Source organism: Myotis lucifugus, unplaced genomic scaffold (assembly GCF_000147115.1).
Source record: "Myotis lucifugus unplaced genomic scaffold, Myoluc2.0 scaffold_44, whole genome shotgun sequence".
NCBI classification, from domain to species: domain Eukaryota; kingdom Metazoa; phylum Chordata; class Mammalia; order Chiroptera; family Vespertilionidae; genus Myotis; species Myotis lucifugus.
This window is the reverse complement of record NW_005871092.1, coordinates 6,691,614-6,709,346: the sequence shown is the minus strand read 5'-3', so window position 1 is coordinate 6,709,346 and position 17,733 is coordinate 6,691,614. Positions and strand designations below refer to the sequence as shown.

General features: G+C 48.0%; 1 protein-coding gene across 1 annotated transcript in view; it reads left to right on the top strand.

Moving 5' to 3' along the window:
* GFRA1 (GDNF family receptor alpha 1) overlaps window positions 1–17,733 on the top strand; it is a 177,748-nt gene that overhangs the window by 112,578 nt on the left and 47,437 nt on the right. The window contains exon 4 of the mRNA XM_006088154.3: window positions 14,352–14,688. Coding sequence (XP_006088216.1) covers window positions 14,352–14,688 — 337 coding nt within the window. The remainder of the gene's footprint in view (window positions 1–14,351; window positions 14,689–17,733) is intronic.

Sequence of the window (17,733 nt, the reverse complement as noted above, 5' to 3'; positions counted from 1 at the left end):
ACCCAGAACTCACAGATATTTAAAAAAATAGTGTGTGTGATAGAACCCTGGCCGGCGTGGCTCAGTTGGTTGAGTGTTGTCCAGAGCCCCAAGGGGTTGCCTGTTCGATTCCTGGTCAGGGCACATGCCCAGATTTCAGGCTTGATCCCGAGTGGGGGAGTGTGCAGAAGGCAGCTGATCAGTGTTTCGCTCACATCAATGTTTTTCTCTCCCTCTCCCTTCCTCTCTCTCTAGAAATCAATTTTTAAAATCTTAAAAAGAAAAGGGTGGGAGCAGGCCAAGACATGTGAATGGTGACCCCTCCACAGCACAGGCCCCTGCCCGTCGGTTCTCTGCACCTGGTACTTATTGTAAGGAGAGAGACGGAGCATACACTATATGGTCTGGAAATGTGACTCCTGGTCATATGCTCACCAAACAAAACTCGACAGCTAAGACCTGGATGCCCTGAGGAATTTGCGATAATGTACCGGACGCTTCATTTCTAATCACTTTGTCAGAGAGTGGCAGCCTCCTTGCATCTAAAGGCCAAGGGGAAACCTAGTTGAGTTCCACATTTTTAAGCATCACGGACCTGCCTGGCTTGCTGGGGGATATACTCCCCATCCCCCCCTGGCGTCTGTCCCTGGGCCATTATCCAGCACAAGCCATCCATGGGGACTAGTGTCAGGTGTAACTGATTGTCATTCAATGCCAGTGAGATCTTCAGGTGAACATTACTCACTGTTTGAGACATGTTAGCTCCAAGTGGAAGCAGTCAATTACAGACCAGAGGTTTTATGGCCGCGTTATTACCATCATACTATTAGGTTTTTAGCAGGAGCATTCTGTTGGATCGATCTGTGCCAGGACACTGATGGATGGCTTTGTTCTTTGGATGTCAAATACATGGGACTTCTGTACTTTATGTATTTACTGACACACTGCTCTCCCGTGGATACCTTTGCCTCCGCTGTGGTGTTCAGTTTTAGCGGATGATTGAGACAGTGTTGTGCTTGTAATCACACGTATACTTTCCTTTTTGTGCTCTCTCACCTGCGGAAGCACGCCCGAGTTACTGGCATGTTAAAGAAGTCTTTCCCACACCAGGAGGATCTCTCATTGGTGTCAAAAAAATAGGTCTAGACAGTTGCTTTTTAAAAATTTCTAACACACAGGCACCATACTAGAAATGAATTCCCAATTTCAGGACATAGGTTAGATTTCCAAAACTTTGGTTCTCTGCTATTAGGTTTTTAGACCTATCTTCTTAAAGCTGTATGTAATTTTTGCTTTTAAAACACACACAAATATATGCCTAAGCCAAATCTCTGATCTGTGTAAACCACCACTACTACCCCCAAACATCACTAAGTAGGGTCTCACTGATAGTATTGAACAGAACTTCTCAGGTGACATCCTCCAAGGGCTGGTAGAAAACTCTGGGGGGATGGATCTCCTTCAGTTACAACGAAGAGCTCTTAAATCCAGCACTGAAGGGCCTCTGTCCCCCACAACAAATACAATAGGAACTGGGAAAGCCTTGCCCTCTGCTAACAGTCCATTGGACTTCCATGTTGTTTTGTGGGGTTTTTCCTAGAACTTCTGGGAGGGTGCACCGTGGTCCTGGGAATGCCTGCTTCCTCACTGAGTCAACCAGTCCCCATTCCCACCTTCATGCTTCTCCTTAGGAACCAGAGTTCTACCATATTTTCCACGTTAGGAACTTAGTTCTTTGGGGTCAGTTCATGCGTGAACAGAACAGTGAGAAGACTGTTGGAACTTTCCTGGTCATGGAGGCAGTTCTAGACACATCAAGGAAATTCTCAGCAGCTATTCACGATTCACTTTTTAAGGCCAAGGGTCAAAGGCTAATAATAATAATACCTGTGTTTCACAATTCATGGTGAGAAGGCTAAATCGCAGAGCTATAAGGACTAGCTTTGCTTGGTTCTCCCAGACTATTTTTCCTGTAGAAACACAGGATTTTCTGCAACACAGAGCCTCTTCCATAGTGCAGGGCTGTTTGGGGACCCAGGCTGACCTCCTACAGGGCAGAAATTCTTCGCTGCTTTTCATCCCCTCAGTACACCCCCACCGAAAGGCAGCGCAGCTGGCCATTCTGAGGCCCGTCCTCCTCACTTCTGCCGTCCTCAAGTGCCCTATGGAGAGGGTGACCTTGCTCCTCTGTCATGTCCAGGGGTGCTGAGAGCAGCATTAGCAGCTGGCCTGTACCCCGGCACTCGGGTTGAATGTCATTCTGATCCCTCCGGGCATAAAGCTGATGGGCTCATCTTGACCCCAATATTCACATCCAGCTTCGAACTCACCCAGGGTTAAATATAACTGTTCAAGTGGCCGTTTCTTACCATAACTAGGTAGCGTGCGAGTCCGGGTCTCTATCAGAAAAGGCACACTTTGAAGCTTAAAGAGGTTTTGGGGTACATTTGGCCTATTATACCTTACGTTGCACTAAGCAGATAGCTAGTGGAAATATCAGGCTTAGGGAGCTGGGATGATTCTCATTTAGCCCAGGGTTCTCCACTTACATGTACATCAGGACACGACAACTCCATAGAGGACTGTCTGTGTGAGCCGCTGAGGAAAGACACGCTCCCCAAGCAGCCTGAGCCTGCTGGGCTCCCCACCTGCCTCGTCTGGCCTTGCCAGACTCACAGCATCCCCTGGACAAGAGCCAAGTGGGAGGACACCTCCCGGGGAGCGGTGGCTCGATGCCCGCAGAGCACCGTGCGGCTGTGGCTGTATTTACTCTGCAATTCCTGCGGGAGACAGAGCCACAGATTAAGTTGCAGAGGCACAAAGGAGGTCCTGACTAAGGAATTCTAATGTAAAAATTCTGGGGTTTACACTTAATCCTCAAGCTAACTGGTGTAGTGCCTCAAATGGGGATCTAACAGGAGTGATCCTGGGGCTGGGAAGGGTAGATTTGTGAATGCATTTGGAACCAATTTAAAGCTAGGAATGAAATGAGCAGGAACACGTGCCAACGTACCATTCAGCTAAAACACGGAGGTTCACGGAGGCATGCAGATGGGCGCCCACACGCCCAGTCTGCTGTCTGCTTCCTCCGCAGCTCATGGTGGCTGTGGGGGGCCCTGGGGGGGCTTTGTGTTTAGCCCACTTTGGAGTATCTGTGCTGGGGCCACCTGGTAAATCTAGTCTAGGCTTAATTCAAGTTACACTGGGAACATGGGCAAAGGAAAGCCTCATCCACAAGATCTTTCTGGAATGATGCCTGCATGAGCTATCCACTAGAGGCACCTCTTAGGGACGACATTCCTGAAAATGTGGCCAGAGCCAACCAGAAAGCTGGGATTTCCTAGGAAAATACGTGGGTGAGCAGGTGAGTAGCAAAAAGGAATGGTTGAATTCCCCGAGCAGCAAATACTGTCTGATCATCCGAAGTACTTGGGAGCTTTGTCAGAATCCAGATTCTCAGAGGGTGGGACAGGACCGAGGAATCTAGGGGTTTTGTTTTTGTTATTTTAAAGTTTGATCTCCAGGGGCTTCTGATATCCTCTAGGTTTGGTCCCTGCTTGAAGAAATCAGCTTTTCAAACTTGTGCAATCTGTTTGCATGAAAGAGAAATAATGTGCTAGTCTTCATTAAAACAACCCTCCACCACACAAAATAGTATTAACCCAACTTGACATGAAAGCGAAACACTATTAAAATGTGTGTGTGTGTGTGTGTATTCTGGAATTCACAAAATCTGACTTATTAAGATGGCCATTCCTCCTTCGTGTAACCTTCTGGAATATGGCTACCCGTAACTGCAGACATTCTGCCCAGCCAGTGGCTGGCTCTCTCTGTCTGAAACTGGCCTCAGCTTCTGGCTACTATCTTTTTCTTTCTTTTTTTTCTTTTTTCTGGCTACTATCTTTTGAACTCACACTCTGCAAATGCCAAGTCCTGCCATGATTATTCATGCAGCTCCTGTTTATCTTCCCAAAAGAAACAGTGGCGCGGTAGCCGGATGAGTGATGGCGGCAGGACTGCGGTGAAGGTAAAAGCCACCGCAGGTGGAGCGGCTTAATGGGGTATTAATTGAGAAACAGGTGAAGGCAAATGGGTAGCACAGCAGGTATGTAAATAGGCTCGTGGGAGGAAAGGCATTGAGTTTTATGCTCTTTAACTAAAAATAAAGACCTGATATTTCGCTTATCTTTGCTGAAAATCCCGCACTGTGAGGGCCCTGACAACCGCCAAGATCGTCAACGATTCATTATTATCTCAGCATCCTCCAGGCTACTTAAGAGGGTCTTCAGCCTCTTCATTTTTCATTGTTTCAGCGGATTCTTTGGCTTGAGTGTGCATACTTTTTCTTCTGTCTGTGTGTATCAGAGGCCAGAACAATTTTTTGTCGATTGTGTAGTGAAAGTGACATGTGGACCTTCTGGTGGCATCCGTTGGCTCGAGCTCGTTGGAGAAAGGCAGCACATGTACAGTATCACTACGGACACTGGACCTCCCAAGAACACATACAACCGAATGAGTTTTGTCCTTCAAAGTAGCCACTTGAGAAGCAAAAACCCTCATTCCAGTGCTGTCATTGGCTCCTTTTTAAGAAAATCACTTTGCTGGTTTTTTTAAAGTCACCCATATGGAAACAATCCTTACAGATACTCATCGCTTCTTCACTACCCCTAGGCATTGCCCAACGCCAGCACCTAATTCCTGGCCACATTTAGTGAGAAATGGCATTTGGCTTGTAAAACCCATCCCCACCCAACGAAGAGATTGTCTGTTGCTCACAGTATCCCAACGAACACACCTCAGACTCAGCGATTACTTTGCATGGTCCACTCAGAGACATTTCTGAATCTGCTAGTGTACAAGTTCAGGCACATTATTTGAAGTCTATGGCTTTATTGAGAAAAATTGCTAAAAACGAACAACTTCATATTTCCCTTCCACTTCACCCCACTCAGCCCTCTCTGTGGCGATGTGTTGGTGGAACAGTGAGGGGGAACGTTGTTACGTGGTTGGCCCACATTTGTTGTTTTCTCTGGGGAGCAGCGGCCCCGGTTTTGAAGGCCTGTTTAGCCCTTTACTGCTGTAAAGGCTAACCATCAGCGGAGCTCCAGCCTGTACCCCATGAAATGAATTAGGTTTACATTATCATGCAGATCTCTTCCTGTAGTTGAAGCACTCATTAATTTTACTGCTAATGAGATGTGAGCAATTAAATACCTTTAATTAATGAAAATCAGACGAAAGCAAGGGCTGCTCTTTCTCTCTGACTTCATAAAAATATGAGGGAGGATGTTTCTAGATCTCACTCTGACTTGCATCTGTAGAAGGACCGAAATTCTGAGCTCCCGGGGATCAAGTGTTCTGGTCCAGCGAAAGTCATTAAAAGATTTCGCTTGTAGGAAATTAAAGGTGTAGGCATTGGTGGATATTATAAAGATTATCTGAGGTTGAAAAAAAAAATACTCATCACGGAGAGCCGGTCCTAGATGTAATAGCAAATTTCATGGTTGAAGATGCAACAGGATTGAGTACAATTACTAGTTCTGAAGCAGTCACTGAGTTCTGGGGTAGGCCCCGAGCATAATTAGATTATTAAAAATGGCCTGTCTTAGGCCGACTATTACTAAATTGAAATCCAATTATGGCTTTATGATTTGGCTGAAAAATATTTAGCTGTTTTGCTCCAGTCCTCGTGGAAGATCATTTCCTCTTTGCATCAGCGTTTGCACATGTCACAATGCATTTTCCAAACAAATTTGACCTCAATTATCTTTGAATCCATCTCATATTAGATAAAAATATATTCTAATGAGTGTTTTATGTCTAATATCAGAATCGTGTCTCTCCATACTTGAGGAATTAAAAGATGGCGATAGAAGACTTTGCAAAATATCTTCTTAATGAGAGGCCTGGGTGTTATAGAAATAACTGAGTCATGCCATCTTCATACGGGGAAAGGCGCTACGCTCAAATATGCGCCTGAGCGTGCTGCCAGGCAGGCTAGGTTCAGTTTTGGGTAATTGGCATCAGAACGGTAATAAAGCAGTTGTTTGCAAAGAGAAGGGCTCAGAATTTCAGGCACTCCCGCAGCGTGGAGTTGAATGCTAAGTTAAATATTTATGAACCCGAGATTTTTTATAATTGATCATTGTATGATTTATACACAGTAATTATAATTAGCTCGAAAGAGATTTTTTTTTAAAAAGCCAGTTTCCTGGTAGCCAAGGCCATTAAATAACGCTAAGCTGCCAAAACAAAAATTAGGTGGGCACCCAGCCACCACGTTCTGAGCGTCTGTCCCTATACCCTACATGCAGTGGGGCACTGCACCTCACCAGGCATCTTACCTGGGCACCGACTCCTGCATCACCTGCTGTCATTTTTCATACTTGTGTTGCCAAGAGAATGAAACATAAACAAGTAGAGAACTTCAGAGAACTGATGTCTAACAAAAAAGCAAAGATGGAGGAGGTTGGAAAGGTTAATTAAAAATGTAATGATCCCATTTGCTGAGACAGCACTATTAATCACCGTGCAGCAACAAGCATGTGACTTGCACACCCCTGATAGGCTGCATCTAATCTTTCAGATATGGACGGCGTGGAGGGCCACAGTGCACTCTGAGAAAAGACACACTCACGGGTGAGCGTGGGGTGAGCCCGTGACGTGTGCTTCCCACTGGGCACTGTCTTCACCAGAGGAAAGAATTATTTCCAAATTCACAAGTATTCAGATTTAGTCAGTTACTGTGAACCCTGGAGCAAACTTGGGTACGGCTTGAGGCATAATGTCGTCATGGAAGCTACAGAAAAGTAGAAGGAGGGGGGAATGCCTCACCCTGTAATACAGTATGTCTGACACGGTGTGTGAATGACAGAATGCACTCCCAAGAGCCGACATGTGGGTTTTAAATGTAATTTTTAGCATCCCAGCTGGAAAAGACCAAACTCTGGAAGGATTGATTACAAGGGTCACAACCTGGATGATCAGATTTGCCATCAGAAGACCGGACTGGAAATGTGAGCTCCGAGAAAAGCCTGCTCTTACCCCTGGGAGGGTCTTGGGAGCCCATTTTTTTTGTTTGCTGGGATGACATGTTAGAGGGAGCCTGTTGGGAGAAGAACAGTGGTTATGTGAACATGGTAATTAATCACGTCAGAAAGGAAGAGGAAACCAGTTGTGGATTCAATTCTGCCGCCCTTAGGAGCGGGGCAGAAGGATGCCCGGAAATGGGCCAGCATTTGTAAACACGGTTCTCTCACTGTGCCTCGTGAACTTCCTGCTTCATGCAGACCCTGCAGATTTTCATATGTGTACTGTGTTACGTCCCCTCGTCATCTATAGAAGGGTTTCTGGTTGCTTGCATCTGTGTTTCCTCCTGCACCATTTAGACGTGTGAGCCGGCCCCAGCGATTGCCAATAACAGGGGCATTTTCTACGTGTAAATAACGCGAGGCTGCTGGCCACAGTGATAGGCTCTTTGATTTGGGACAGTGTGAGGATTGTACTCGGGATAAAGGCCGTTCCTCGCTCCAGAGGAATTTAGAATGCCGAAGCTTCTCCCGGCGCATAATTCATCCTGACACCTCCGCGTCTCCCTTTGCTGGAAGGACCGTTTCCACTTTGGCTCTGCTGGCAGGTCGGGGTTGAAAGCACTGGTCCGTGTACTTACTCTTCGCAGCAGCAAACAGCAGGGAGGCTAGCGCCTGCCTCCCAGTGCTGGGGTTTTGCATTCTGTCCCCGATCATCAAGGTCGATCCTAAATACTTGATGTTATGATCAGACAAAGGCATTTTTATAGGATAACCATCAAATCAAAGAAGCTTGAGGCTTGAAGGGACCTTAGATATATCATCCTACAAATGGGGAAACTGAGGCCACCGGGGAAAGGGGCCTGCACAAAGACCCTCGGGTGATTTGGACCACGTTTAATCCCCCTGACTCCCACTGCACTGCTCCTCATTAGCATCTGCCCCCCTAAACCCTGTGGTCTGGGAGCTGGTCCTCCCGTCGTTATGCAGGTTACACCTCCCACACCCAGGAAAACAGGAAACAAGTCAGATCTGATGGGATCACAGGCAGAGAGGCAGAGAATGATGGGAGAGGAAGCAATAGGTAACCTGCAAAGTAACGACGTGGTTATGCCTAACTTGGAAAGGAAACGCAGGCGAGATGGCATTCTCCATAGCGCCGCGCGGGACTGATGCTGGGGAGGAGCTCATTCACCAGCACAGCCCACACCCAAGGCAAAAGCCTCTCCAGTAAACAGCCTGCATTCTGAGACTACTTCCCATTCAGACAGCATCCCAGACATTCTACTGAGTTAAAGAATGAGTAACAGCAGATGGAGGGAGAGATTAGAGGTGGAGGGAGAGGGAGCTCTAAAGTGAGCTGTGGGGGGACGGCACTCTGAGTTATGGCAAAGCTGTTCAGAAGCCTTCCCGCCAGGCGCAGGCGAGGAGGCACTTGTGTTCAGACCAGGGGTGGGCAAACTTTTTGACTCGAGGGCCACAATGGGTTCTTAAACTGGACCGGAGGGCCGGAACAAAAGCATGGATGGAGTGTTTGTGTGAACTAATATAAATTCAAAGTAAACATCATTACATAAAAGGGTACGGTCTTTTTTTTTTTTAGTTTTATTCATTTCAAATGGGCCAGATCCGGCCCGCGGGCCGTAGTTTGCCCACGGCTGGTCCAGACCCTAAAGCACAGGCACTGCCTGCCCCTCGGCGCCCTGTGCGCTGCTGCAGAGCTGGGCGTCACTCAGGGGCCTCACCTGCTCATCCTGCTCATCCCTCCCTCTGCCCTCAAGCCATCGAGGCTGCGTTTTGGGGCCCCGGGGGATCATTTTAATACCTAGGGGGGATCGATCTTACCAAGTGAAAACTCAACTCCAATTTCTATGTCCTGTGATTTCAGGAGTGTTTAATTTTAATTCATGGCAGCAGGAATCGCAGCATTAACCGGGAGAGAGTTGGAGGTGATTTTGTGAGGAGATTAAGAAAGGAGAAGGGGATAGAGGCTATGAGTTGTTTTCCGAATTTTCTGTGTGTGAAACCTTTAAAAAAAGAATAGGATAGACATGAATCTATCCCCCCTCCCCCATATTTTATTTGAATATTTTCAATCATACAGCAAAGTAGAAAAAATTTTGCAATGAAGCCATTCGCTGGATTCTATCACTAAATGTGAAAGTAATTGCTTTGTAACTATCCATCCTTCCATCTTTGTGTCCATGTATCAATCCATTTGGTTTTTAAAATGCTGACATCAATATCTCCTAAACATGTCAGCATACATGTCATCAATCAGTTTTCATTATTTAGTGTGTGTTTTTCCTTTTGAGGCATACGTTCTATGTGTACAAACTTAAGTGTACCATGCTGAGTTGTGGCCCAAACTTCTGTCAAGATAGAGAACATGCCATCACTCTAGAATGTTCCCTCTTGCCTGTTCCCAGCCAGTCCCCACCTCCGCCCCTTAGAACCGACCACTCTTCTGATTTTTTTTCAGAGTAAAGTAGTTCTGCCTATTCTAGAATATCGCATATCTAGAATCTTACAGTGTGTACTTTTGTACTGTTTTGTGTTAAGGCTTTTTTTCTTTCACTCGGCGTAGTGTTTTTGAGATTCATCCATGTTCTTGGGTGTATCAGTAGGTCATCTGTTCTTGTTTCTGGGTAGTATTTCATTGTGTTGGTAGACCACGGTTTGTTTAGCCATTTTCCTATTGATGAGTCCATGGGCTATTTCAAATATACCACAGAGAAGTATTAACTATAGTCATCATGGTGTAGATTACATTCTCATGACTTATTATCTGATAATTGGAAATCTCTACCTTTGTACCACTTTTATCCAATTCCCCCACCCTCCTCTCCAGCCTCTGGTAACCACAAATATATTTTTTCTCTTTGAGATTTATTTATTTATTTGTAGATTCCACATATAAGTGAGATGATATAGTATTTGTGTTTTTCTGACTTATTTCACTTAGCATAATGCCCGTGAGGTCCATCGATGTTGTCACAAATGGCAGTTTTCTTCTTTTTTATGGCTGAGTAGCATTTTATTGTGTCTACCTAGATGCATCTTCTTTATCCATTCGTTGACAAACTCTTAAGCTGTTTCCATGTCTTGGCTATTGTAAATACTACTGCAGTGAACACAGGGGGTGCATGGCTCTTTTTGAGTTAGTGTTTTCATTTTCTTCTGATAAATACCCAGAGTAGAATAGCTGGGTCATAAGTAGCTCTACTTTTAATTTTTGAGGAGCCTCCCTTCTGTTTTCCTTAGTGGCTGCACCAACGTGCAGTCCCACCAATAGTGCACGAGGGTTCTCTTTTCTCCACATCCTCGCCAACACTTGTTTGTTGCTTTATTGATGATAGCCATTCTTACAAGTGTGAGGTGGTATCTCATTGTGGTTTTGATTTGTATTTCCCTAATGATTAGTGATGTTGAACACCTTTACATGTACCTTTTGGCCATGTGAATATCTTCTTTGGAAAATGTCTATTCAGTTCATTTGCCCATTATTTTAAAACTAGAGGCCCGGTGCATGAAATTCATGCATGGGTAGGGTCCCCAGGCCGGGCCGGCAATCAGGGCCGATCAGGTTCCCCACCTCCTGGTCTCCCTACCTCCTCCTTCCTTTGCTCCCTCAGTGCCCCACTATTACTGGTCACCTGCCATGTTCCACACCACCCCCTGGTGGTCAGTGCACGTCATAGCAAGCGATTGAACTCTCGGTCTCCTGGTCGAACTCCCAAGGGGACAATTTCCATATTTGCCTTTTATTTATTTTAGGATGTTTTTTTTTTTTTGGTTTTGTTTTGTTTGTTTTTATTTGTTTGTTTTGCTGTTGAGTTATGTGAATTTATATATTTTGGATATTAACCCCTGCCAGATACATCATTTGCAAATAATTTCTCCCCTGCATTTTCTTTTTGTTGATGGTTTTCTTTGCTGTGCAGAAGCTTTTTAGTTTGCTGTAATCCTACTTGCTTATTTGTTATTCTGTTGCTTGTGTTATATCCAAAAAAATCATTGTGAAGACCCATGAGAGGAGCTTTTATCCAGGCCAATTTTTTAAAACCTGTGTATTATGTGGGCTACATTCAGGAGAAATACATTTTCTGGACCTTATTTGTTGCATTTTACTAGTTTTGTTATAATTTTATTTGAAATCTCTAAACAAAAAAGCTGTAAGTTCTTATTCTTTGCTGTTATGTAACCATAAAAGCAATGCACACAAATTAAGTATGCACACAAAACTTTGAAAACGATTAAATGCAAGTTAATTACATTAGCTTAATATAAGGGATGATATTGTTTGCTGAAGCTAGATTGGTGCTTATGCTCAGTAGGTGGTACCCTGTTTCAGCATGAATTCTTTTGGGTTGGCAGGCTTATCTAACTGGGCGCCATGCGACGACTTAATTCATCTGCCATTTTTCTCCATTTAAATGCACATGAACTGCTTATTCATGTCACTGGCTACATCATTTAAGTGTTAACTTCACCTCTGTGCCTCTATTCTTTTCTTTCTATAGAGTGTACACAGTATAAGTTGCATGCAGCAAATTGTGTACCAACATCCAGCCATATAGGCCTAATCTAGATTATGTATAGTTTGGTTATATTAATTTATTTTAGGTTATAATAAAACTGTATAATTTAGAAATCTAGCAAACTGTAGACCTTGAAGAATATATACTCAGCTGGTGTGGCTCAGTGGATGAGCGTTGACTTATGAACCAGGAGGTCACGGTTCAAGTCCTGGTCAGGGCACATGCCCAGGTTGCAGGCTTGGTCCCCAGTGGGGGGCGTGCAGGAAGCAGCCGATCAATGATTCTCTCATCATTTATGTTTCTACCTCTCCTTCCCTCTCCCTTCCTCTCTGAAATTAATAAAAACATATTCTTAAAAAAAAAAAGAATAGAAATCACTGTTGCCCATAGGCCCAACTGCACAGCATGAGAAGTCTCAAAAGAGGAAATGCCTAGAAGTGACACCAAGGCTCAGAGGTCCTAGTGATCTTGTCAGGACACCTGGTGAACATTCAGTCCTGAGTGTGAAAACGGAGGATCCAGGGAGAGGCCGGTTTGGGAAGGTCACGATGGAGAACGCGCACCAGGTGTGCCTGTTAAACCATCAAGGGATGTCCACGCCGCTGCTGGCTTCCTGCGCGGCTCGGCTCACCTGGAAGGGGCTGAATGTCCTGCTTATTGCCTCCCACAGTCAGTGGTTGGCATCGGATGTCACGGGCAGAGACAGGAACCTGGAGCGTAGTAAAGTACTGCCCGTGGTGCCAGGGTACACCTCTGTTTTCAGGTTTTTGCATTTCGGGTTTTCTTAAAGCAAGTCACATTGTCAGTACAACAGGGAGACGAGTGTTGGGCTTGCTGTGTGTGTCCTTTACTTATTCCCTTACTTAGAACCTTTTTTCGTTGTAGTGAGAACATTTAACATGAGATATTCTCTCTTCACGGGTTTTTAAGTGTATAATATCAGAGGGTTAAGTATAGGAACGATGTCATGCAGCCGATCCTCAGGTCTTGCATAACTGAGATTTTATACCTCTTCCATAGTAACTCCCCATTTCCCCTCCCCCCACCCCAGCCTCCGGCAACTACCGTTCTATCCGCTGCTTCTGTGAGCTTCCGTGTTTCAGATACCTCATGCACGTGGAATCACACTGTGCTTGTTCTTCCGTGGCTGGTTTATTTCACTTAGCGTAATGTCCTCAAGGCTCGCTTCTGGTATCGTGTATAGCAGGATTTCCTTCTTTTTTAAGGCTGCTTAGAATTCCACGTGCTCTTCAGATGTACACTAGATGCAGGGCTCCATCGTAGTCCCACCCAACCCTCCTGGACTCTTTCTCTGTTGCCAATTCTCTTGTAATTTCCCAGATACCTTCATGGTCCCTATTGACTGGATCATCAAGGGAATGAAAGAAGGTTCCAGAATTCAAGGAAGGGCTGAGGCCTGAGCAGGAACTAGCTGGGGGGGGGGGGGGGGTCAAATCCGACAACTGTGTGGTGTTTTGCTGCCCCCCTGCTGTTTCCTGGGGGCTGCTATTACACCTTAATATCGATTTTCCGTGGACCACCTTATAATTAGGCACTGGAATGTTTCCCAACATGTCCTCTCCCCATGGAAACCCCTGTATCATGGTGACTGAGCTTAATTTCCCTTGTCCACTCATCTTTTTTTAAAAAAATATATTTTTACTGATTTCAGAGAGGAAGGGGGAGGGGGAGAGAGAATCTTTGATTGCCTGCTTCTGGCACGCCCCCTACCGGGGATCGAGCCTGCAAAACCCGGGCATGTGCCCTGACTGGGACTTGAACGGTGACCTCCTGGTTCATAGGTCGATGCTCAACCACCGAGCCACACCAGCTGGGCTGTCCACTCATCTTCAAACTTTACCCGTTGGGCGTGGCCCTGTCAGCCCACCAGCCATCACCCTGGTGGGCCCTGCCTCCACCAGGCTCTCTCTGCGGCCACATGGCGGGCAGCCCAGCAGTGGGCAGCCCTGGTGCCTGAGAGCAGAGGGCTTGGGAAGAAGGCAGCATTCATTTTGTGAGACTCCAAAGGCCTGTGGTTTGTAAGCCCATTGAAATCCCATCCAACATACCAGCCAGGTTTTCCTAATCTGCAGCCTCAGTGCTCTAGGAGCCCGCTCGAGGAGTTCTGTAGGTGGTAATTGAGGTTTGTACGTTTTTAGGTAATTTATTCTGGTTTTCTTCCCATGGCCTGTGAGCTAGAACTTAAATACAGCTTCTCTGTAGTGGTGTTTCTTCCTGTTTAGAGAGCCTAGCATAATATTTTGTCTTCTGGGCTCAAATAACCACGTAATTACTCGGTAATCATATAGTAATTAGCATGTACTATATGCATTTATTACATAATTATGTTCCTGGGGGATTGCACGGCAATTATACTTAGATTCAGCATATCATTTTATATACTGTGTAATGAACAAGTGTATAATTTGTTGCTTTTCCCTTTTATCCTGATTTTGGTTTACCAACCAGGAGTTGGAAACTTCTCCTCCTCTTGCCTTGTTTACTGTAATTGGGCAGGTGCGCCAGCTCCTCCGGCCTCTCTCAATGCCTCCTGATTACACGGCGAAGAGAGTGCCGGGAGCTGGCGGTCCGCGGTGGGCTCCCAGCGTCCGCACGCTTCATATTTGCTCCTGGTCCCGAACTCTTTAAGTTGTTAGCTTCCCAACACAGAGCCGACCAGAGAGCTCCACGCACCGCCAGGTAAACGCAAGGTCTCCATGAAAACCCAGGAGGGGCTTTAATTAAAGCGGAGGAGCCAGGCTTCCCGCATGGTGCTCACGCCCGCCTTTCTCTCCCTTCGCAGTGGAGCACATCCCCAAAGGGAACAACTGCCTGGACGCCGCCAAGGCCTGCAACCTGGACGACACCTGCAAGAAGTACAGGTCCGCCTACATCACCCCGTGCACCACCAGCATGTCCAACGAGGTCTGCAACCGGCGCAAGTGCCACAAGGCCCTGAGGCAGTTCTTCGACAAGGTGCCGGCCAAGCACAGCTACGGGATGCTCTTCTGCTCCTGCAGGGACATCGCCTGCACCGAGCGGCGGCGGCAGACCATCGTGCCCGTGTGCTCCTACGAGGAGAGGGAGAAGCCCAACTGTTTGAACCTGCAGGACTCCTGCAAGACAAATTACATCTGCAGGTAGGCGCGGGGCGGCCGGCCGGGAGATGAATGAGGTGGCAGGGAGGACCGCTGCGGCTGTGGCTGTGGCTGTGGCTGAGCTCGAGGGAGGGGAGGCCAGGGCAGGCATTGGAGAGATTGGCCAGAAACTGACCCCTGTGTCTGACACATGGTCCTTCAAAAGCCGGTCAGGTGATTGCTGTGCTGGGAAGGTTCCCAGTTTACCCTGGAGAGCTTGGGGAATGAGGTAAATACCACTGTGCTTAGCAAACAGGGAGGGGCACCCGAGCCAGGTGAGCCTGGAGGCACATGCCCACTCCACAGCCCCGAGACGCTGCCAGGAGTCCCCAGGGGTTAAGTAAGTCAGGGGAGGGGTGGGCTGGAGATACGGAGGCTCATGGCCATCGAGGTCGGAACACTGGGGAGACCAGAGAGAGGGTTTGTGCTGTGTCTGAGCCCTGAAGAGAGTTCCAGGATCCCTGAGTCTGTTCCGGGCCACCTGTCATCGATGTGGGCCGAAGGAGCAGGCCCCCTCCTGCTCAGCCACGCTCCCAGGTCCCGCCTCCAGCAGACACGTGCTAAGCCTGGGCCCTGGTGTTGAAAACCGTCGCTTCCTTTGTCCTTTGGGCCACTTACTGTTTTGATGTTTGAAGGAGTGCCTGAAGATGGTCTCTGTTTCTGTGTTTTTGTTGTTGCTTTGTTTTGTAAGCAATAGAGAATAGGTAGAGGGAGAGAGAAGGTCTCTTTCACGCTACTGTCACCCGCCCCCCGCAGTCACTATCAGCAACGTGATGTGTGTCCTTCAGAGTTTAGGACTGAGTTCCGCTGCGGATGGAGCAAGTAGATTTTGGAAGCAGAGACTTGCCTTTGCAGCCTCAGGCGATGCTGGTGCCACACTCGGGTGCGAAGGCCGGTGCAGGGCTGGAGGTTCAGAGGGGGCATCCCATTGGCAACACCTGGGCTCTGTCCCCAGCGTAGAGCCAGGAGCCCTCCAACACCGCCTCTGACAAAATCGCATGCACCCAGCAGACGCTCACAGTGGACAGGTGCGTGAGGGTGTGTGATATGCCTGGTTTCTTACCGATGCCCCAGTTCTAAAGAGCAGGAAAGAGAAGACTGATACCTTGAGGATGCTGGTGAACTGAGTTTCTGGTTAATTGTTTCATTTTGGTAGAATGGGACCCCCCCCCCCCCCCCGTCTTTCCTTAAACTCGCTGTGAGAGGGACCAAAGCAAAAGAGAAGCAGAACCGTCGCATGCTGAAGATTTTCAGAGAGTCATGTCCCTCTTATTATTATTTTTTAAATTGGAAGCAGGTGACCTGCTATACGAGGAAGAGCTCAGGTGACCACGTGGGTCTTGGGGGAGGAGTCAGGTGTTTCTACAAGAGCAGCTTCCCCAAGGGCTCTTCCTTCCACGCCCCGTTCCATTGAGTCCCTCTTAGTTGCCAGCTGGGGTCTGGATGTCTACGCTGGAAGGGTCCTGAGGAAGAGGCAGGGCCCCCCACAGCTCTGACCTGGGAAGCCAGTCAACCAGGGAGCCACAGAACTACCCCCCCAACCCCCCACCATGCCGCAGGAGATGGACATGGTGAGGAGCAGGACACGGGGGAGGGGCGGGGGCGGGGTGGAACAGGCAGGAGCTTGCTCAGGTGTAGGATGTCATGGAGCAGAGAGTCCAGGAGACTCCTCTTCTGGAGACCTCTGGGTCTGAAACCCAAGTTCCTGGGCCAAATTCAGTCTGTGAACAGAAGGGCTCCCTCTTCTAGGAGCAGGACTGGCTTTCCAGGGTCTCCCTTGGCTTGGAGCCAGACAACTCTCTCTGCCCCTGCAGTTGTTACCCTGTTCCCCGGTCGCTCCAAGCAGCTGTGTAGGTAGCAGTGGGTGCGCCTTTCGCCCAAGGGGCAATGCTGGGAGGCAGTGGAGGGGAGGGGGGAGCCTTTTCATCTTGCACACGAGGTCTGGGGGAGGTCCCCGACGTCCCCTGCACGGGCTGGAAGCCCACCCTGAGGGGTGCATTGGCAGTACCTGGCCTGCTCCTCCAAAAACAGAGACTCCTTAGCGGGTTGGTGTGAATTTGTCAAATCAGATTGCTCTCCTGCTAAGCTGTAGTGAGAAAGAGCGGGGAGCTTGGGAACTTGGGGTGTTTTGGGGAGTTGGCAAGAGGAACCTGCAGATAATGGGGTGATTTGGGTGCTGTTTTGGGGGCTCAGACTGACCTGGTGGGAAGGTTCCAGGGACCGTGTGTGTGGAGAGACAGCCCTGATAGGATAGTGGCCGCGGCTGATGGGGCAGAAATGAACAAGGGGCAGCCCTCGCCTGATAACCGCCTGGCTGGCCACCCCAAGGTGGGGACGTGACAGTGGCCATCCTGCAGAGGGGCGAAGGTCAGCGGGACTGGAAGGTCGGCTGGGGGTGGTCTTTGTGCTGCTGCCTCATCTCTGGCTGGAGGAGGAACCGGATCCTGGACTATCCGGGGCCCCTACCAGGTGAAATTGGCCTCGGTGTGATTGATGGGTTTCATACCCTATCTTGAGTCTTCCCTGTGAAGGGGAATCCGGGACTTCCCCCGGTGTTACCTGTCGTCATTTAGCCCATGATTGCTTTCCAGAGCCGGGACTTCAGACTCCTGATTACCCCTCCCTGTTGGTTGTGGTCGATGTAATTTAAGCTGCTAGGTAGCCTTGCAGTGTTTGCTGCGATCAGATTTTATTAATCTTGTCTTTAATTTTATCCTTTTTCCCATCCCCCCTCAATCCATCTTGGTGAGATCCCTGCCAGCAGCAGCTGGTCCCCCTGGAGCTGGGCTTCCATGGGGTTTTACCTTCAGGCGCCCTGACCCAGACCGATCCAGACGGAGGGGGTGCGGCTGGAGGGATGATTTCAGGGTTAACTTGCATCGCCCCAAAGCCGAAAGGATGGCAGGAGGGAACATCACTTCCTAAAAACCACATTCTTCGAAAGCTCACACTTGCAAATGCTCCATTTCCATCTCCGCGCGAGTGACTATCAGAGCTGCTCAGGCTCATTAAAACTTGCCGCACTTCATGTCTCCCAGCTCTCAGCTC